This window comes from Grampus griseus (assembly GCF_964374135.1).
Source record: "Grampus griseus genome assembly, chromosome: 6".
NCBI lineage: Eukaryota > Metazoa > Chordata > Mammalia > Artiodactyla > Delphinidae > Grampus > Grampus griseus.
The window spans coordinates 99,758,025-99,780,861 of NC_139000.1; the positions used below are offsets into that span (position 1 = coordinate 99,758,025).

At 49.1% G+C, this 22,837-nt stretch overlaps 1 protein-coding gene across 1 annotated transcript; it reads right to left on the reverse strand.

Annotated features, from left to right (window-relative positions):
* Positions 1-10,819: 10,819 nt before the first annotated feature.
* Positions 10,820-18,341, reverse strand: LOC309824208 (NUT family member 2G-like; the record flags this gene model as incomplete). The annotated part of the gene is made up of 7 exons (XM_082656925.1): positions 10,820-11,611; positions 12,132-12,248; positions 12,667-13,133; positions 13,414-13,586; positions 14,629-14,757; positions 15,714-16,428; positions 18,326-18,341. The coding sequence occupies 7 exons, from the start codon at positions 18,339-18,341 to the stop codon at positions 10,820-10,822; spliced, it is 2,409 nt and encodes an 802-aa protein (XP_082513051.1).
* Positions 18,342-22,837: the final 4,496 nt, after the last annotated feature.

The window sequence follows — 22,837 nt, forward strand, 5'->3', positions numbered from 1 at the left end:
GTCATTGGGTCTGTCAATCCCACCACAGGCCCAGGGGGCCTCAGTTTCAAAGTGTGAGATTGTTGCCCTCACAGAGAGTCATGGTGTAGGCGGAGGCCCTACAGAGAGCTGCAGAGTGAGTGGCACCCCACCAAGCTGAAGGAGTGGGGCTGCCCCACCGAGCTGTGGGGATGATGTTGCCACCCCAGTGGGCCTGGAGGGCAAAGCCTCAAACCAAAGAGGATTATTCTCGTGCCTTAAGATCTAATGGGATTGGCCTTGCTAGGCTTTGGACTTGCTTGGAAACTGTCACCACTTCCCTCTTTCCTAGTTCTTCCTTTCGGAGTAGGGATGTCTTTTATATGCCAGTCCCATCATTGTATTTGGAAACACTTAACTTGTTTGGGTCACAGATTTACAACTACAGAGAAATTTTGCCTCAAGATGAATAGTACCTCCAGTCTCCCCCATATGTGATTTAGATGGTGTTTAGATCAGACTTTGGACTTTAAATTTTACAGTTGATGTTGGGATGAGTTAAGGCTTTTGAGGCTGTTTGGATAGAATGAATGTGTTTTGCATACAATAAAGACACGAATTTTGGGTACCAGGGGCAGAATGCTGTGGACGTGTATCCCCCTCACCAATTCTTATGTTGAAGCCCTAACCTTCAGTGTATTTGGGGATAGGGCCTTTGGGAGGTAATTAAGTCATGGGAATGGAGCTTTCATAATGGGTTTAGTGCCCTTAGAAGAAAAGACACAAGAGAGATCCGTCTTTCTCTCTGCCACGGGAGGACACAGTAAGACAACCATCTGAAAAGTAGGAAGAGAGCTCTCACCAGGAGCTGAATATGGCACCTTGATCTTGGCCTTCCAGCCTGCAGGACTGTTAAGAAATTACCGTCTGTTTTTCAAGCCACCACGTCTATGGCATTTTGTTATAGCCGTCCAAGCTGATGAAGACACAGAGAATATATAAGATGGTCTAATATACATATATCCAGGGTTCTAGAAGTAGACGCAGGAGAGGATGAGTAGAAGTAACATTTGAAAAAGATAATATTATGTTCTAGATGAGATGAAGAATGTGTTATCAGTTAATGAAGCAAAATAGATCACATGGAGGATAAATTTTTTTAACCTGAAACTAATCACACATCAAGAAACTGGAGAACACAAAAGACAATCTTAAAAAAAAATCAATTAGCAAGGAAACTGATCACCCATCATGAAAGGGTGTACTGATGGCATAATTTGAAAAAACAGTAACAAAAGCCATATTCAATGGAATAAATATTCGAAGTTCTAAAAGGAAAAACTTTTCCTCTGGAACTGATTACCCTGTCACATTATAATTTATAAAAGTTCACTAACAAGGGAACTGATAAATTATTTTTAATGTATGCATACAATGCAAAATTATAAAGACTTAAAAAATTAAAGAACATCTAATATATCCATTTTTTTTTCATTTTAACATCTTTATTGGAGTATAATTGCTTTACAATGGTATGTTAGTTTCAGCTTCACAACAAAATGAATCAGTTATATATATACATATGTTCCCATATCTCTTCCCGCTTGCGTCTCCCTCCCTCCCACCCTCCCTATCCCACCCCTCCAGGCGGTCACAAAGCACCAAGCTGATCTCCCTGTGCTATGCGGCTGCTTCCCACTAGCTATCTACCTTACGTTTGGTAGTGTATATATGTCCATGCCTCTCTCTCGCTTTGTCACCGTTTACCCTTACCCCTCCCCATAGCCTCAAGTCCATTCTCTAGTAGGTCTGTGTCTTTATTCCTGTTTCACCCCTAGGTTTTTCATGACATTTTTTTTCTTAAATTCCATATATATGTGTTAGCATACGGTATTTGTCTCTCTCTTTCTGACTTACTTCACTCTGTATGACAGACTCTAGGTCTATCCACCTCATTACAAATAGTTCAATTTCGTTTCTTTTTATGGCTGAGTAATATTCCATTGTATATATGTGCCACATCTTCTTTATCCATTCATCCGATGATGGACACAGGTTGTTTCCATCTCTGGGCTATTGTAAATAGAGCTGCAATGAACATTTTGGTACATGACTCTTTTTGAATTATGGTTTTCTCAGGGTATATGCCCAGTAGTGGGATTGCTGGGTCATATGGTAGTTCTATTTGTAGTTTTTTAAGGAACCTCCATACTGTTCTCCACAGTGACTGTATCAATTTACATTCCCACCAACAGTGTAAGAGGGTTCCCTTTTCTCCACACCCTCTCCAGCATTTATTGTTTCTAGATTTTTTGATGATGGCCATTCTGACTGGTGTGAGATGATATCTCATTGTAGTTTTGATTTGCATTTCTCTAATGATTAGTGATGTTGAGCATTCTTTCATGTGTATGTTGGCACTCTGTATATCTTCTTTGGAGAAATGTCTATTTAGGTCTTCTGCCCATTTTTGGATTGGGTTGTTTGTTTTTTTGTTATTAAGCTGCATGAGCTGCTTATAAATTTTGGAGATTAATCCTTTGTCAGTTGCTTCATTTGCAAATATTTTCTCCCATTCTGAGGGTTGCCTTTTGGTCTTCTTTATGGTTTCCTTTGCTGCGCAAAAGCTTTTAAGTTTCATTAGGTCCCATTTGTTTACTTTTGTTTTTATTTCCATTTCTCTAGGAGGTGGGTCAAAAAGGACCTTGCTGTGATTTATGTCATAGAGTGTCCTGCCTATGTTTTCCTCTAAGAGTTTGATAGTTTCTGGCCTTACATTTAGGTCTTTAATCCATTTTGAGCTTATTTTTGTGTATGGTGTTAGGGAGTGATCTAATCTCATACTTTTACATGTACCTGTCCAGTTTTCCCAGCACCACTTACTGAACAGGCTGTCCTTTCTCCACTGTACATTCCTGCCTCCTTTGTCAAAGATAAAGTGACCATATGTGCGTGGGTTTATCTCTGGGCTTTCTATCCTGTTCCATTGATCTATATTTCTGTTTTTGTGCCAGTACCATACTGTCTTGATTACTGTAGCTTTGTAGTATAGTCTGAAGTCAGGAAGCCTGATTCCTCCAGCTCTGTTTTTCGTTCTCAAGATTGCTTTGGCTATTCGGGGTCTTTTGTGTTTCCATACAAATTGTGAAATTTTTTGTTCTAGTTCTGTGAAAAATGCCAGTGGTAGTTTGATAGGGATTGTTTTGAATCTGTAGATTGCTTTGGGTAGTAGAGTCATTTTCACAATGTTGATTCTTCCAATCCAAGAACATGGTATATCTCTCCATCTATTTGTATCATCTTTAATTTCTTTCATCAGTGTCTTATAATTTTCTGCATACAGGTCTTTTGTCTCCTTAGGTAGGTTTATTCCTAGATATTTTATTCTTTTTGTTGCAATGGTAAATGGGAGTGTTTTCTTGATTTCACTTTCAGATTTTTCATCCTTAGTGTATAGGAATGCCAGAGATTTCTGTGCATTAATTTTGTATCCTGCTACTTTACCAAATTCATTGATTAGCTCTAGTAGTTTTCTGGTAGCATCTTTAGGATTCTCTATGTATAGTATCATGTCATCTGCAAAGAGTGACAGCTTTACTTCTTCTTTTCCGATTTGGATTTCTTTTATTTCCTTTTCTTCTCTGATTGCTGTGGCTAAAACTTCCAAAACTATGTTGAATAAGAGTGGTGAGAGTGGGCAACCTTGTCTTGTTCCTGATCTTAGTGGAAATGCTTTCAGTTTTTCACCATTGAGGACGATGTTGGCTGTGGGTTTGTCATATATGGCCTTTATTATGTTGAGGAAAGTTCCCTCTATGCCTACTTTCTGCAGGGTTTTTATCATGAATGGGTGTTGAATTTTGTCAAAAGCTTTCTCTGCATCTATTGAGATGATCATATGGTTTTTCTCCTTCAATTTGTTAATATGGTGTATCACATTGATTGATTTGCATATATTGAAGAATCCTTGCATTCCTGGAATAAACCCCACTTGATCATGGTGTATGATCCGTTTAATGTGCTGTTGGATTCTGTTTGCTAGTACTTTGTTGAGGATTTTTGCATCTATGTTCATCAGTGATATTGGCCTGTAGTTTTCTTTCTTTGTGACATCCTTGTCTGGTTTTGGTATCAGGGTGATGGTGGCCTCGTAGAATGAGTTGGGGAGTGTTCCTCCCTCTGCTATATTTTGGAAGAGTTTGAGAAGGATAGGTGATAGCTCTTCTCTAAATGTTTGATAGAATTCGCCTGTGAAGCCATCTGGTCCTAGGCTTTTGCTTGTTGGAAGATTTTTAATCACAGTTTCAATTTCAGTGCTTGTGATTGGTCTGTTCACATTTTCTATTTCTTCCTGATTCAGTCTTGGCAGGTTGTGCCTTTCTAAGAATTTGTCCATTTCTTCCAGGTTGTCCATTTTATTGGCATAGAGTTGCTTGTAGTAATCTCTCATGATCTTTTGTATTTCTGCAGTGTCAGTTGTTACTTCTCCTTTTTCATTTCTAATTCTATTGATTTGAGTCTTCTCCCTTTTTTTCTTGATGAGTCTGGCTAATGGTTTATCAATTTTGTTTATCCTTTCAAAGAACCAGCTTTTAGTTTTATTGATCTTTGCTATCGTTTCCTTCATTTCTTTTTCATTTATTTCTGATCTGATTTTTATGATTTCTTTCCTTCTGCTAACTTTGGGGGTTTTTTGTTCTTCTTTCTCTAATTGCTTTAGGTGCAAGGTTAGGTTGTTTATTCGAGATGTTTCCTGTTTCTTAAGGTAGGATTGTATTGCTATAAACTTCCCTCTTAGAACTGCTTTTGCTGCATCCCATAGATTTTGAGTCGTCGTGTCTCCATTGTCATTTGTTTCTAGGTATTTTTTGATTTCCTCTTTGATTTCTTCAGTGATCACTTCGTTATTAAGTAGTGTATTGTTTAGCCTCCATGTGTTTGTATTTTTTACAGATCTTTTCCTGTAATTGATATCTAGTCTCATAGTGTTGTTGTCGGAAAAGATACTTGATACAATTTCAATTTTCTTAAATTTACCAAGGCTTGATTTGTGACCCAAGATATGATCTATCCTGGAGAATGTTCCATGAGCACTTGAGAAAAATGTGTATTCTGTTGTTTTTGGATGGAATGTCCTATAAATATCAATTAACTCCATCTCGTTTAATGTATCATTTAAAGCTTGTGTTTCCTTATTTATTTTCATTTTGGATGATCTGTCCATGGGTGAAAGTGGGGTGTTAAAGTCCCCTACTATGAATGTGTTACTGTCGATTTCCCCTTTTATGGCTGTCAGTATTTGCCTTATGTATTGAGGTGCTCCTATGTTGGGTGCATAAATATTTACAATTGTTATATCTTCTTCTTGGATCGATCCCTTGATCATTATGTAGTGTCCTTCTTTGTCTCTTCTAATAGTCTTTGTTTTAAAGTCTATTTTGTCTGATATGAGAATTGCTACTCCAGCTTTCTTTTGGTTTCCATTTGCATGAAATACCTTTTTCCATCCCTTTACTTTCAGTCTGTATGTGTCTCTAGGTCTGAAGTGGGTCTCTTGTAGACAGCAAATATATGCATCTTGTTTTTGTATCCATTCAGCCAATCTGTGTCTTTTGGTGGGAGCATTTAGTCCATTTACATTTAAGGTAATTATCGATATGTGTGTTCCCATTCCCATTTTCTTAATTGTTTTGGGTTCCTTATTGTAGGTCTTTTCCTTCTTTTGTGTTTCTTGCCTAGAGAAGTTCCTTTAGCAGTTGTTGTAGAGCTGGTTTGCTGGTGCTGAACTCTCTCAGCTTTTGCTTGTCTGTAAAGGTTTTAATTTCTCCATCAAATCTGAATGAGATCCTTGCTGGGTAGAGTAAACTTGGTTGCGGGTTTTTCTCCTTCAACACTTTCAATATGTCCTGCCACTCCCTCTGGCTTGCAGTTTCTGCTGAAAGATCAGCTGTTAACCTTATGGGGATTCCCTTGTGTGTTATTTGTTGTTTTTCCCTTGCTGCTTTTAATATGTTTTCTTTGTATTTAATTTTTGACAGTTTGATTAATATGTGTCTTGGTGTATTTCTCCTTGGATTTATCCTGTATGGGACTCTCTGTACTTCCTGGACTTGATTAACTATTTCCTTTCCCGTATTAGGGAAGTTTTCAACTATAATCTCTTCAAATATTTTCTCAGTCCCTTTCTTTTTCTCTTCTTCTTCTGGAACCCCTATAATTCGAATGTTGGTGCATTTAATATTGTCCCAGAGGTCTCTGAGACTGTCCTCAGTTCTTTTCATTCTTTTTTCTTTATTCTGCTCTGCAGTAGTTATTTCCACTATTTTATCTTCCAGGTCACTTATCCGTTCTTCTGCCTCAGTTATTCTGCTATTGATCTCATCGAGAGTATTTTTCATTTCATTTATTGTGTTGTTCATCATTGTTTGTTTCATCTTTAGTTCTTCTAGGTCCTTGTTAACTGATTCTTGCATTTTGTCTATTCTATTTCCAAGATTTTGGATCACCTTTACTATCATTATTCTGAATTCTTTTTCAGGTAGACTGCCTATTTCCTCTTCATTTGTTAGGTCTGGTGGGTTTTTATCTTGCTCCTTCATCTGCTGTGTGTTTTTCTGTCTTTTCATTTTGCTTATCTTACTGTGTTTGGGGTCTCCTTTTTGCAGGCTGAAGGTTCGTAGTTCCTGTTGTTTTTTGTGTCTGTCGCCAGTGGCTAAGGTTGGTTCAGTGGGTTGTGTAGGCTTCCTGGTGGAGGGTACTAGTGCCTGTGTTCTGGTGGATGAGGCTGGATCTTGTCTTTCTGGTGGGCAGGTCCACGTCTGGTGGTGTGTTTTGGGGTGTCTGTAGACTTATTATGATTTTGGGCAGCCTCTCTGCTAATGGGTGGGGTTGTGTTCCTGTCTTGCTAGTTGTTTGGCCTAGGATGTCCAGTACTGTAGCTTGCTGGTCGTTGAGTGAAGCTGGGTGCTGGCGTTGAGATGGAGATCTCTGGGAGATTTTCGCTGTTTGATATTATGTGCAGCTGGGAGGCCTCTTGTGGACCAGTGTCCTGAAGTTGGCTCTCCCACCTCAGAGGCACAGCACTGACTCCTGGCTGCAGCACCAAGAGCCTTTCATCCACAGGGCTCCTTAATTTGGGATGATCCGTTGTCTATTCATGTATTCCACAGATGCAGGGTACATCAAGTTGATTGTGGAGCTTTAATCCGCTGCTTCTGAGGCTGCTGGGAGAGATTTCTCTTTCTCTTCTTTGTTCTCACAGCTCCCAGGGGCTCAGCTTTGGATTTGGCCCCGCCTGTGCGTGTAGGTCGCCGGAGGGCGTCTGTTCTTTGCTCAGACAGGACAGGGTTAAAGGAGCCGCTGATTCGGAGGCTCTGGCTCACTCAGGCCGGGGGGTAGGGAGGGTCACGGAGTGGGGCGGGCCGGTGGCGGCAGAGGCCGGTGTGATGTTGCTAGCCTGAGGCGCGCCGTGCGTTCTCCCGGGGGAGTTGTCCCTGGATCCCGGGACCCTGGCAGTGGCGGGCTGCACAGGCTCCCCGGAAAGGGGTGTGGATAGTAACCTGTGTTCGCACACAGGCTTCTTGGTGGCGGCAGCAGCAGCCTTAGCGTCTCATGTCTGTCTCTGGGCTCCGCACTTTTAGCCGCGGCTCGCGCCCGTCCCTGGAGCTCTCTCAAGCAGCGTTCTTAATCCCCTCTCCTCGTGCACCAGGAAACAAAGAGGGACGTAAAAGTCTCTTGCCTCTTCGGCAGTTCCAGACTTCTCCCCGGACTCTCTCCCGGCCAGCCGCGGTGCACTAACGCCCTGCAGGCTGTGTTCACGCCGCCAACCTCAGTCCTCTCCCGGCGCTCCGACAAAAGCCGGAGCCTCAGCTCCCAGTCCCGCCCGCCCCGGCGGGCGAGCAGACAAGCCTCTCGGCTGGCGAGTTCCGGTTGGCCTGATCCTCTGCGCTGGAATCTGTCCGCTTTGTCCTCCGCACCCCTGTTGCTGTGCTCTCCTCCGCGGCTCCCAAGCTCCCCCACTCCGCCACCCGAACTCTTCGCTCGTGAAGGGGCTTCCTAGTGTGTGGACACTTTTCCTCCTTCACGGCTCTCTCCCACTGGTGCAGGTCCCGTCCCTATCCTGTTGTCTCTGTTTATTTTTTTCTTTTGCCCTAACCAGGTACGTGGGGGGTTCCTTGCCTTTTGGGAGGTCTGAGGTCTTCTGCCAGCCTTCAGTAGGTGCTCCGTAGGAGTTGTTCCACGCGTAGATGTATTTCTGGTGTATCTGTGGGGAGGAAGGTGATCTCCGCGTCTTACTCTTCCGCCATCTTCCCGGAAGTCCCCCATTTTTCTTAAAGTAAGAATGTTGAAAGAAGCAGCCAAAGGCAATATGATTTACATGACACCATATATAACCCAAAATATTATTATTATACATAATTGTGATTATCTACAGCTGTGCTAAAAGCATAAACATTTTTATAAGATGGATATTTACCAAGTTCTTGATGGTGACTATCTTTCTCATTGTTGGTGAGACTGCAAAATGGGACAACCCTTACGGAAAACAATATGAGGTTCCTCAAAAAATTAAAACTAGGGGCTTCCCTGGTGGTGCAGTGGTTGAGAATCTGCCTGCCAATGCAGGGGACACGGGTTCGAGTCACGGTCTGGGAAGATCCCACATGCCGCGGAGCAACTAGGTGCGTGAGGCACAACTACTGAGCCTGCGCGCCAGGAGCCTGTGCTCCGCAACGGGAGGCCGCGACAGTGAGAGGCCCACGCACCGCGATGAAGAGAGTGGCCTCCGCTTGCCGCAACTAGAGAAAGCCCTCACACAGAAACGAAGACCCAACACAGCCAAAAATAAATAAATAATAAATTTTTAAAAAATTAAAAATATAACTACCATGTGATCCAGCAGTCCCACTTCTGGGTTTGTATCCAAAAGAATTCAAAGCAGTATCTCAAACAGATACTTGCACACCCACATTCATCGTAACATTATCCAAAATACCCAAGATGTGAAGAAACCCAAATGTCCATCAACAGATGAACGGATAATGGGGTCTATAAATACAGTGAAATATGTCCTTCCTTGAAATAAAAGGAAACCATGTCTCATGCTACAACATGGATAAACCTCTAAGACGTTATGCTAAGTGAAATAAGCCACTCATAAAAGGACATATCCTAGCCACTCACATGAAGTATCTAGAATAGTTAAAATCATAGAAACATACAAAGGTGATTGTCAAGATCTCCGGGAGGAGGAGGGAGAATTAGGGAGTCTCTGCTGTCCCAACCCGCGCCTGGGTCCTGGGGAAGGAATCAGAACTCAGAAGCAGGGGAAGAGGCTTTGGCCAGCAGGGAAGGGCGGGTGAGCCCCAGGGTGGGTTCACAAAGGACCAGAGCATCTGAGTGCGTTAGGAGGAAGGGGCTTCAGAGGTGGGCCAGCACAGGCCATGATGGGGGCTAAGCAGGCTGCAAGGGGGGGCAGTTCGGGGAGACAGTAGGGGTCTGCGCCCTGCCCCTCATTGTTTGCTCATCTCACCCTTATGAGCGGGTCATTTCCCCTGCTCTGATGATTCGAAGTCTCTGCCAGCACCCACAGGACAGTGACTGAGGCCTTCACACTCCTCTGCACGGATCCCAGCTCCCACCCAGATCTGGGGCCACAGACACCTCTCCCCCAACCCTGCTGCCCCTGTGAGCAAGCTGTTCTTGTGAAACGTGGTCATAGTTTGTTAGGAGGAACTGTTTTATATGGGAATACAAATCAGTGTTGATACCAATGCACACACATGTCCAGCCGTGGGTGGAAATGGACGGGACAGTAGTTCTGGGGTGTCTTTGCACACCCATAGGCCCCTGAGGCCAGTCCCCACAGCCACAGCCAGATGGGTCCTCCTCCCTCAGTTGAACGAGATGCTGCTGCAGAGAAATCCCACAAGTTCCACAAAGGGGCCCAACTGTCATTACCCTTATCCACACCTTTCACGGGTGCCCCATGAATTTCCCTGCACCCATTCCCCTTGTTGCATCCTCATTGGGATTAAGAGGTAGCTGCCTCCACCACTCTGCACATTGCAATAATCCCAGCGGGACTAGAGGTTGTTCCCGCTACGATGAGGCAGACAGTCCTGTCTCCATGGCCAGGACTTTTCCTCTCTGTTCACGCCACCCACACAGGAAACCCTGGATGAGCGGAGGGTCATCCCAGCGCCGTCGCCTGGCCACTTCAGGGAAGCAGAGAGAAGCTCCATAATGACAAGGGCTGTCTCCAGGCTCCATCCTAGAAACTGGTGAGTGTCCAGAGGGCTGAAAGGCACAAAAGCAGCTCTGCCTCCCCAGAAGGTTCTGGGATGCAGAAGATGATACAGAGGCCCCAGAAGGCCCCTAGCCAAGCAGGCTTTAGAGAAGGGGATGATGAGGGGGTCCCTGGGGAGAGTGAGAGCTGTGCGTTCCCAGGGCCAGCCTGAGGAGTCCTTGTCTATGTGGAGGAAAGGTTCGGCCACCTGTAGATCCAGAGCTCCTGTGACCGCCCTCATCCTTCCTTCCTCTCTGGATCGCTCTCTGTGGAGCAGCGCAACACGAACAAGATGACAGTGGCCTGAGAGCATTTCCCACCAAGACGATCTTTATTCACAATTGATATACGTCACTCCAAAGGTCCTGCTCCACCCACACCTGGCCACACCCACCTCCCCCACCTCCCTAACCTCCCACAATCCCGCTCCCCCCCCCCCCCGGGCCTGGTGGTCCTGCCCTCCCTCCCTTCCCCCCACATCATCCAGGGTCAGCACTGGGATGAGGAGGAGCCCCTAGGCTCCCCTGGGGGCCGCCCTGGGGCCTCGCCCTGGAGGGCCAGCCCAGCTGTTCCCTACTGGCTGCAGTGCTTCTTCCACTTCCTACTCTTCTCAGGGACACACGGGTCACACTTTCTTTTTCTCGGCTGTGAGGGGCGAGCAGGCCCCAGAGCCAAGCCTGGCCTCCCAGACACCCCGAGGCCAGCCCCGGGGATGGGCAGCTTCTCAGCAGCGGCTGGGCGTCCACACAGAGCCCGCTTCCTCGACTTGGGAGCGGCTGGTGGAGCTGGGCTGAGGCCTCTTCTCTGATGGGAGGGGGCGTGGGGAGCACTCTGGGCCCCCCAACCTCCAGGGGAGGCCAGGCCTGAGGCATGGGCAGGACTCTGGGACACCCAGCCAGGTAGCAGGCTCTGCAGAGAGCCAAACAGGAAGGCCAGGCTGGGGAGCTCCTCGTCGTTGTCACTGGAGCCGTCCCTGGGCCCTCGGGCCTCCCGAACAGGAGAGGCCTCTCTGAGAACAGACGCGTCCCTGGGTCCCCGTAGAGGGCCAGCGCGCCTTTGACCCTGGGGAGGGGAGGGCGGTCCGGCCCAGAATGGAGAGACCTCCTGAGGTCCTCGAGAGGGAACAAAGGCTTTGGGCCTGCACAGGCCAGTGTCTGTTTGGATGAGCCTATGAGGAGCCTCAGAATCGATTTCTGGTGGGCAGGCTTCATCACTGACCCCTGGATGGGGGTCTTGGTCGTGCCTCTGGGCACCTTGGCCGGCGTCGGGCTCAGAAGGACTTGAGCGCGTTCCGGGTACACCGTGACTCGGGGCTGCCCGCACACCCTCGTCCTCTTTCAAGGCCAGGAGTCGTTTCTGCACCAGCTGGTAGGAGGGAGGAGGACAGTGTTGGCTCCACACACACGTGTGAGAGGAGGAGCCCTGGGCAGTGGGACAATGGCCCTTGGGGGAAGGAGGGGATGGGGGACCCCAGGACTCGAATCCAAATACAGACACTGTGGCATTCCTGCCATCCTCCTGCACCTTATTCCCAGCTTTGTGCCCTTCCCTACCCTCCCGGCTCCCCATCCTCTCCTTCCTTTCACCCTGCACTGCACCCACCCCAAAACGGGCCCTTCCCCATGCCAGGCCTCCCAGGCAGGGGAGGGATGGACAGCGCCAGGTGGCCCTCCAGTTCTGGGGCCCTACCTCTCCCCTGTTCACTGGGGTCCCTCCGTGCCCTGGTCTTCCTGGGTGTCCCTTGTCTCCCGTGTTCTACCGGGGATCCCTCCCTCCTCTGGCTCCCCTGGGTCATATGGGTTCCCCTGTCCCCTGGATCCGCTGGCGTTCCCCTCCCGTGGGGTCCCCTGGCTCCCTGAGTGTCCCTCTCCCTCCCCTGACTCACTTCTTCCGGGGTGAGCCCTTCCTCCTGCTCCAGCTCCTCCACTAGGGCCAAGAGATCCAGCTGTGGGTCTGGGGAAAGCAATTCTGCCAGGAATCGAGGGTGAATGACTGCCTCCACCTCGGACAGAAAGAAGAGGCTGTGAGCATCCTTGGCCAGGAGTGGCCTGTGAGACAAGAAGACCCGGAGGGAAAGTGAAAAGCAGAGACCCACCCCACTCTCCTCCACAAGGCGGGGATGGTCAGCACACACACACACACACACACGCACGCACACACACGCACACACACACACGCACATACACAGTCACACACAAAAGAGCACATATACAGAGGCACATACACAGACACACAAAGGCATACACACAGAGAGACACAAACACGTACACACATACATCTGCGTAAACCTCCCCTAACACCAGGCTCAGGAACAAGGAGCTGAGCTTAAGTCCCAACGGCCTGAGCAGAGCCCAGATCTTGGGTGCTGAGTGTCCCATGCCCTGGCATCTTGTAGACCCCAGGCTCCAGGCCTAGCCTACCTTGGTGACAAAGTCCTCCTGGGAACACAGCTTGTCAATGTAGCTCAAGAGGCCCGGGTCCGAGTAGGTGCCGTCCTCTTCCTGCTGCAGCTCATTTCCGTCCTCTCCACCTTCCGCATCTGACTCGCCTGTGGCTGAGTGGCCGGGCCCCACCAGCGCATCCATGATGTCCATATACTCCCTCACAGCCTCGGGGGGAATCTCCTTGGGTGCCCTGGGCTCCGGGGGCTGCTGGGACCTGTGTGGCTCTGGGCAGGAGGGCTGGGCCCTGGGGCCGGACATCCTGGGAGCACAGGCTGAGGCAGAGCGGGAGGAAGGGAAGGAAGGTGAGGGACTCCCGGTCCACCTCCTGACCACCGAGCGCACGTTGGTGAGGGCATTGTTTGGGGGACATTGATGTGGGTGTGGGGGGGTCAGGACCACCTGAAGCCTCATGCACTGTTGGAGAGGGGAGGTAAGGGGGGCATCTAAGAGAGTCACAAGTAAGGAAGTGGGGAACCTCCAATTTTCTAGGGGTCTCGCCATCAAGCCCACTTCCTAGGCAGACCTTGTGTGGGGTCCTTTGACAGGGAGGTGTGAGAGGAGTTACAAAACTGACCAAGTCAATACCCCATAGTGACAAAGGGCAGCTGAGACCCCACGCCCCCACCCCTGCCTCGGTGGCTGTTTCGGTTGAAAGACCAATGCCCCTGTCTTGAAGGAAAAGGATCCACGTGGGGACAGTGGCCCACCCTAGGCCCCTGTTACCTGTGCCTTCAACTCCAGTGGGAACCTGGGTGCCTGGCTGAAGGCCCACTTTCGGGGCTGGGGGCCCCCGAGGATCCAGCTTCGGTGGGGCTGGAGGAGGCAGGTCCTGCGCGCACTGCATCCACTGCCCCTTCTGAATCTGCATCTCCTCCTCGGCCTCAAATTCCACGAACCTGGGGGATGACGGAGGCACAGGGCACCCTGAGCAAAAGGCCTGGGTTCTGGAGCCCAACAAAGGCAGCCAAGGATGAGGGATTGGGAGAGGATGTGCCTTGGGGCTGTCAAGGCCCTGTGAGGTGCTGTCCACAGCAGAGAGCTGCTCCTGGAACTGATACAAGATCTGGGACCCTTCCTGCCTCACCAGCACTGGAGGCCATTCAACAGCATAGACCCAGGTCGCTGAATCGAACCAGGTCAACGGAACACTTGGCTGACCCAGGGGGCACCCTCCTCACCCCGTCCCCATCCAGAACCACATGAAGGGCTGACAGCCAGAGGCTGGAACAGGTGTGTGTTCCCCACAGGGGTCCTTGCCCGAATCCAGGACCCTGGGCTGGGACTGAGAGTCCTGGAACATAGACCTGGAGACAGGGCCCAGGAGAGGCAGGGCGACGTGGATGCTGAGCTCAGAGGAGAGGCCTTCCTTTCCTCTGAGAGGCGCTCGTTGGTTTGCTTTTCTTTCTTAAACCAAGGGGATTACCATGGAGCAAACAACGGAAGGGCCAGAGACCCTCGGGCTGACGACAGCTGGCTTCCCCAGCCTCTTCAGGGATGCCAGTGTACCCACTCAGGCCACTTTTCATGAGGAGAGGGGGTCCCAAATCTATGTCAGTGGCCGCCAGCCACCCACCACTAAGGAAGCAGCAGGCTGGCGGGTGGAGCTCTTTCCCCGGCTCAGCCCATATGGCAGGAGTTGGACCCCAACTGGACTCACAGCGTCACCCTGCCCCATCCTGAGACCTTCATGTCAAGGCAAGGGTAGGTCAAAATCAGGGGAGGGCAGAGCTCCTGGTGGAGGAAGGACAGAAGACCCAAACTCTCAAGGTGAGGGAGGGGTTTCTGGAGGACAGTAGGGCCTCTGGGCTGCGGGGCCCCTGTTCTGAGTGACAGCCCTTCTCCTTTGTCCTCTCTGATGAGCACCCCCACGGCCAGACCCTGCCCTCACCCACTCGCCTCAGCCTCCACGCAGCCCCTGGGCCCAGGGCGCTGACTCACTTTTCCGCTATCTTGTAGTAGATCATCCGGTCAACGTTGCTTATGCGCTGCCATTCCTGCACGGCCCTGCACAGTGCCTCCTCCAGCGTCATGGTGGGCTTCAGGCGGGCCATGGATCGAAGCACTGGGCTGTAAGACCTTGGGGTCAGTGTCCGTGCCCAGCCCAGCCCCCACCTGCCTGACCCCACCCGCCAATGTGGACCACACATCACTCAACGCAGCATGACTGAGCAACAGGAGGGTGAGAGGCAGGTGTCTGGGAGGGCAAAGACAAGCCTTCCCGGCTACTGCTGTCACCACCTCACACTCACTCGAGGATGACCATCCACTCCCAGGCTACAGCTGGGACACTGTGCCTTGGGGAGCTCTTTTCCTCTTCAAGGCTGCCTTTTCATAAGGAAAATCACTATCATCAATGAGACGTGGCATGTGCCAGGCCATCTGCTAACACTCCATAGATTAGCCCAAGGAGTCTTCTGCCCGGTCCTCAGAGTGAAGTGTGACTGTCCCCTTTTTACGAGGGACCGGAGGTTTAGGATGGAAATGCCTGCCAGGCTCACAGCTCTAGTGGGAGAGAGCCCACACCCTTAGGAGAGCTCTACCATCACCCTGTTCCTAGTGGAATTCTCCACAACAACGAAGTCGAGGCGTGCATTAAGCGCTCGCCTGGGCCCCGCACTCCTCCCCCTCCTCCGAAGTGACCTCCCCCTGCCATGTACACCAAGTCCTGTATGAAAGGAGACTGCACCACAGGAGAGTGCGGCATCCACTCCTTGGCTCCTCACCTTACAGCACGACCCTCTCTGACTGCAAGTCTTCAGTCCATATTACCATGAGAATCATGGAAGAGCAAGTTGGCTAGACTCTCAGGGTGGTGGGGTCAGTTGAGATGAGGCACATTTCAGTCATGATGTCATGGACTGGGCGGCTCACCCATATGACCGACAATGTGCCTTCTCATAGCATGGACATCGCCCTCAGACCTTGCTTCCAGTATCCCTAGAAACCTAACCTGCGAGTCCATCCCCAGGTCCTCTTTATCTAAAAGCTCCGAGAAGCTCACGACCCCCTGAGCGTTCACTCACATGAGAAAGCAGGACAGAGCTTCTGCATCAGGACTCTGGGGAAGGTGTCTCCGCGCCAGTGGCTTGAGGCGCTGCCAACGTCGGAAGTTACTGTACACGCTCTGGGGGTTAGAGCAGTCACCCTGCGAGGCGTAGGGCTGGTTGGTGGCCAGGCTGCCCTCCCTGGAAGTGCCATGTGGCCAAGGCCCAGAGTTCACTGGGCGAATGATAGGGGCCAGCTGGGCAGCTGGTGGTGGAGCTTGAGGAGGAAAGCCTGGGGTCCAGCCTCCCTTGCCAGCCTGAGTAACTCCAACAGCTGGAGCAGTCACAATGGTCTCCATCGCAGGGGGTGCTAAGAATACGGGTGCAGGACATGCAGCAGTCCCGCTGAGGGCCCCTGGAGCGCTCCAGGTGAGGGGGCCCTGAGTTATGATAAAGGTCTGAGTCTGGGGGGCCTCCACTGGCCTCCCTTGTGACCTGACTTGGATAGTGAGGTTGCAGGCCCCAGGGGCACTGGGTCCACGGCCACCATTAGCCACCAAAGGCGTCGTGGGGAAAGCTGGCAGCAGCAGGCTGCTGCCAGGAGGGAATGCTGGGGTGATGGGAGGTGGCAGGTGCTGCCCCCAGGGTGGCCGGTCCTGGGGGCCAGGAATGGGTGGAGGATAGAGCACTGCCATGAAATCAGACAAGGAGGCACCAGGGTTCATGATGACATCCGTTCCCAGCACTGGAGCTGCTGTTGAGGCAAAGGAAAGGAGTGAATGGAGCAGGAGAAGGGGCCAGTGGGACAGAGGCTCTCTGCGGCATCAGAGTGTAAATCTCCACAGGTGAGAGACACCTGGACAAGGGAAACTGCAGCGTGCAAATGTCTTCAAGTGCTTTTCATGCCCTGACCTCCAGTTGAGAATTATTCCACTGGGGACCCCGCGCCCATCCACCAAGGTCCCTGACCCCTGCCTGCCGAGAAGAAATTGCCTCAGCAAGCACTCACTTGGAGAGCCTCCCTAAGGCGCCCCCTGGCAGCTAAGCCTCACAGGCTGTCTCCCAAGACCTGGAACTGTGTGGACATCCGCTCTGTGGGAAATGCCCCTCAGCTGGCGTACCAGCAGGTAGGGACCTCCTGCAAGGTAGGTTCTAGGCACCCAAAGGCACTGTGTAAAACATTAGGGCCCCACCTCCTGCTCAGTCCTCCTTTTCCTGACGCTCAGTATAAATCCCCTCTTTCTTGCCTAGCCTCACAAAACAAAACAAAATGCTGGAAAATATCCCTCTAATGGAATCCTGATACAAACCCATAACACTGGCCCAGAATGCACCTGCATCTCAGAACAACCCACAGCAGGTACGTAACATGGGCCAGGTCCTGCCACCCCCTTCCCAGTGCCCAGAGTCACTGTCATCACTCAGGAGTTCTCTTCCTAGGAGGTGGGGGGGGTCTGAGAAGTAGGCGCATGTCCCTTGGATCCTGTCATTTCACAGCCAGTGATGGCTGCACAGGATTAAACAAGGGCCAGGTAATTGTCATGTTACATTGGTCGTGGGAGTATATAGACCGCCGGTGGTCCTTCCCCTTCCAGCTCCCAATAACGGAGAGACAATCTGAGAAGCAAGCATAAGCCAGGTGCCATGGCGACCAACTTGTCTGAAACACATCCCCGTTCAGGAGAACAAGGTACACACCACGGTGCACCTAATTAACCAGAATAGGTGTCATAGGACGTTTAATAGTAACATAGAAGATCGTCTTCCTGACCCTGGGCTACACTCCTTCCCCCTTTAAAAGAGGAAGCAGCCTTCCTAGACATTCCACCCGAAACAACCCCACTCCACCTCTGTTCCCTGTCCATGAAGGAGTGACATAAAATATGAACAAACTCTTCCTCTCAAGGCAGCCTGAGGGTCCACCACGAGATACTGGACCACAAAAGGAAGAACAATTCAGAGCAACTCAGGAACCTGAGCCCTCTCTTGGCTGAAGTTACACGGTTGCCCATCCCCTGTTGAATCCAAGGCAACAGTTACCTGAACTGAGAAGTGAGCTCTGGGCTGGGAGGAGTGGATGAGGTGTGGGCTGCGGCAGTTAGAGTAACCTCCTTCCTAGCTCTCGGAGAGGACACTTCACTGCAGGTGTGGCCACACACAGCCCCATTGAATAGTTTTCTCACCAAGACCATCTCTCCCCAGGGCCCCCTGAGATACAGTAGGCTCCTGTTCAAATCCCTTTGAAAGATATGGTGAGGCAAGCTTCAGGTACCTCAGGAACACAATACAGGTCTAGGCTTTCCTCATGACCCTCCCTGTGTCACCACCAGGACATCACACACATCCTTACACACACGTTTCAAAGTGGCTTGTCTCCCTTCTAGAAACAATCAACCGTCTGCTGCCATCCTTTCTCCATAGCCAGGGCAATTCCTCTTGATCCACCTCCAATGACCCCTCCTCCCCAGTGCAGTCTCAGGTTTCTTCAGGCTCCCCAGTCTCCCCAGGTGAAATGTCGTTGTGGGTCCAGTGCTCTCTTCTCCCTCTACTTCAGTCCAACTATGTGCCCACAGTGAAGTGTCACGTATGAACCCGAAGGATGTGAGAGATGGCAGGGTCTCTGAGAACACACCCCCAGCCTATAGGCTTACCTCCTTCTGAAGCCATCCTGCAGGCTTGGGCACGGACTACTGCTGCCTGGTAGCCTCAATGAGAAACGTCAAGACCAGGACCCAGAGAGCGACCTGCTTCAGCAGTTGCTCAGGATCCAAGGAGAGCCACGTTTAAATTTAAACAGTAGCATGTGGGCTGAAACGTTCTGCAGTGGGGGAGGGGCAGACGGCACGTGGGTCCCGGTGAGGTGGGGTGGGGGGACATTCCACGAGGGCTCTGGGAGGTAGGCAAGAACCGGAAGTTCCTTCCACCTCACACAGTGGCAACACAATTGGCGTGTGCCTCTTTAGGCAGTTTATAAACTTTTTGATTCACGGCACCGACGTTGGACATGACGGTCCCTTCCTTTCACGTCTTTATCCATCAACCTAGTTTTGTGTCCCTCAACACACTCTGCTTCCTACCTGGCTCTTGACTTACTTCAACAGAGACTAGACTTTCTGAACAAAATACCCAAGTGTTAGTCTGATAAACACTTGGGGACTTATGGCCACATGGAAGTGAGTATTTGAAATTAGGATTGTCTCAGCAGATCCAGTGTCTTTGACTGCTGTATGTACATCACTCCTAAGGAAGTGGTCCTTGTGCTCCAACCAACATCCAGCAGGACCAGCCTTACTAATGATCCTTTGTGCTGGAAAGCCCCCGTCCATCAAAAAACTGTCATGCAGCCCCCATGTCCAAGACCAGAATTCACTAAATGTCTTTCTCATAGTATTCCATGGTCGTTAAAGATTTAGTTTTTTACCTTGTAAATGATTTTAGTATAATATTTTAAGCGAGTAACACCTTCTCATGGTTCAAAATTAAATTGTGCAAAATGGAATATGCAGTGGCGAGTCCTCCTCCCACCTCTTTCCCCTGTCAACCCAATCCTCTTTCCCGGAGGAAACCAGTGTTCTCTCTTTCATTAAAATCTTCCCAGAGATATTCATGCAACTAAAAATGAAGGCGATCTATTTTCATAGAGGAGCGGACTGTTAGGAAACTTGTCAAGGGAGATGAAAGCTGAAAACCTCAGAAGATGGCAACCAAGTCTCTTGGGAGACGAGATTCACTGACTGCTGTAGCAGCAGTAGAACTCCTACTGATTGTGGGGTGTCGGGGAAGGAAACAGGTTTAGAAGAGCTGTTCCACAGTGTGAAAAAGACTCCCGTTGGTGCTTAAGAAGTTCCTTGCCCCTTGTCAGGAAAAACTGACTCAGAAGAAGATGAGAAGATAAGGTGAGAATATTTCAAGCAACATCATGGTGAACTTTATATCTAAAGAAACTCCTGTTGGGGACTGAAAAAAATAAACGATTTGTGAATATCGCTCAGTACTGGAACTTTTATAATGAAGGAAAACTTAAATGATTTTCAACCAATAACTTCATACTAGAGGGATGGTGAGGCAAAATATTGTACCCAGGCACTCGAGAAAGGCAGGCTTCCTTGTTGCTTCCTCCCTTTGTTCAGTCATTCAACCAATTATTTACAAGATTCGCACTCATAACTCTGATACAGTATTTGAAGGACTCTTCTCAAGGCCACTGATACAAAAATTGCACTGTGCAAAAATTAGCCAGTCCCAATTCTGCAATCACTTTGGTAATACTTCAAAATCCTACACCCCAGAGACAGAGATAATCAAATTAGCCCAAATGTAATTTGGGAAGACCAGTCACAGAAGGGAGTATCTAAAAGTCCTTTGGATCATGATCTCTGACTATTCCTGCCCAGAGTCTGGGGGCAGGCATTGACTACTGAGAAAAAACATCTCTGGACATGCATCACAAGCCTCAGAAGACAGTTCATCTTCCACTCAATCACGAAACATTAAAGAAACGAAGAGATAACATGTTTGTGTCTTGTGGAGTTTTCACGTCTGTGCACTTGGAGGTGCTTAGTGCTGTTAGATGTGAGCGGTCTTCAGGGGCATCCTGTTGAGTGAGAAATGCTCTAATCTTGCAACTGACCAGAAAGCGGATCTGATGATTGAAGTTTCTTTGGGAAGTATTACAAAGTCAGGTCAGTAAGTTGATCCCGCTACTATTTTTGTTGTTGTTGTTGTTCTTATTGTCAACCGAAATTCTGCAAGATATTATTAAAAAAGGAGGGAGGGAAAGTAAAATTGTTCCCATACTACCTGCTGTGTTGAAATTGGCCCAGATTGTCAACTCTTTCTCAAAATTATTTTAAAAAACCCAAGCCCATACAAAGGAAACACCTGTAAATCAACATTTATTGAACAACCTCCATGTCTTAAATACACTGAGAAAAAATATTCTAGTAGAGTAAAATGCGTTGGACAAACTCTAGGAACGGAGTCAGGAGACAGTATCTGAAGAGTGTTTCCCAGGTCTGAAATTCTTTGCTAGAATTGTTCTTTAACGGAAACTTCAGGCTTGCTAGGCAAAAGGACCTACTGCTTTTTGAAAGGCATAAACAAGAACCAAGGAACTGCAGTCCAAAGGGCATGAAAGCACTTGCCCCAATTTGAGGCTACTGTGCTTACAGCGGAGCTCTCCACAACGCTTTGTAGCTGAGTGCATGGGTTTCACGTGTGCAATATAAAAATCACGAGTGCACATGTCACAAGAGCTGGTTTTAAGAAGAGACCGTCACGAAAGTTCCCGGCAAGGAGCGTCGCCAGTCAAGTTGCGCAGCGTGCCCGACCCTCCATTTCTCTCCTCTCCTGCAGAGACCGCCTGGAGCAGATGCCCGCGCTCCCCGCGCCTAGACGCCTGCGCACGCCTGCGCACGCCCACTGGGGCGGGGCTCTCGGGCACGCGGACCGCCGTCCTCCAACGGCTCCCAGCGTCTGTTGGGGCAGTTTGCTCCGGAAGACAGGAGCGCATGCGCGAGCGCGGACGGTGGGGCCTCAACGGCCGTCAGGCGGCGGAGGGGCCTGTCATGGCGGCCTCTAGAGTCAATTATAGGAATCCTGAGGTAAGGGGTACGGGCACTTTTCACCCCCTCAGGTGTCACCGCTCTGTGCTGTTGTTCACCCTGTGGATTATTTGTGCCCTTGTCCGTGTAAGGAGACTCGCCACAATGTGGATTCACGCCCCCATAGAGCTCGATTCCCTTGAGGTGTTTACCCCAGGGTTATTGGCACGGCTGGGGAGCCGGCTGCATGAAGGGTTCCGTGACTGCGGGGCCTCCAGTGGGGGGTAAATCGTGTGTGCGAGCTCTTCAACAGGTGCCGTGCTAGTCTGCGCGTTGTGAAGAGTACAAAAGCTAGAGGGAAGTTCTTGCGAGTTGAAAACCCTCATCTGCTTCCAGAGGTGTAGCTCAGGTGATTGGAAAATGCGTGAAGATCGAGGGAACACACTCATAGTTTCACTAGTGCCTTCCTTCTTATCATAAAAACATCAATCAACACTTATGTTCAAACTGCATTCTTTTGTCAGCGATGGGAGCAGCTTTGCTGAATGTGGTAATAAACATGTATTTTTACATGTTTATTACCTGATGTCAAATCCTGACTGATTTGCAAGCATAGATGGGGTCTGTACATATTTAATTGGTTGGTGGGAATCTGATGTGTAGTCACATGTGCGGGTTGGTTTTGTCTGTGGTTATTTGTCTTTGAAGGGAGGTCATGCCTGTGTTTTTGTGAGTGTGTAAGGGTGAGTGTTGTATTTGGAGGGTGTTGGGATGTGACGCAGGCATACTCAAGGAGTTGGTGGTTAGGTGTTTGTAATTTGGTGTTTGGGGAATATGTTTACATGTGTTCTTTTCTCCCATGAATTTGGGGATTTGTGTGTGTCGAATGGTGGATTGGGAAGGATTATCTGCATATGCATAAGGGCAATGTCAGGAGAAGTAGTGGTGTATATTACTTTGGGTGTCCAGTCTGTTTATTTTGTGTATTTGGGGAATGTAGGCTGATCATTTGTGTATTCAGGGCATGTTGTATGGTTATGGGGTGTTTGTGTGTGTGCATTTTCAGGAGCTGTCTATGTATATTTGGATGTGTAGAGGGCAAGTCTGTGACTATTTTATGGGACTGGTGGATGTTGTATATGTAGGTATGTTGTGTTTGTATGATTCTGTATTCTGCAAGATGGCAGAGTTAATTCTGTGTGAGAGGTTGGGAATGTGGTGTTGTGTATACGCCAGTAGTGTGGTACTGTATGTGTATTTGGAAGAAAGGGCGTATAGGGTGATGTTATTGCATATTTGTAGTGTACTGGGTAATTGTGGTTGTATTTGGGACTTGTGGAGAGTTGTGTGTTAAATGAGTTTGTGTGAGTATTCAAGGCTCATGGCCACTTGGAGGAATATTTGCTGATGCTGTGCAGTTGTAATTTTCAGTAGGAGCCTCTTAGGCTTATGTATTTTGGGAAGTGAGTATATGTGTATCTGATAGAGAGGTGGGGTTCTATGTTTCTACAGGGAAGATGGACAATTGCATTTATATGTATTAGAAATATATGATACTGGTATTTGTTAGTACTTGTATATGTGTGAGCTGGCTGATAGCTAGGGATGATTTGATATATG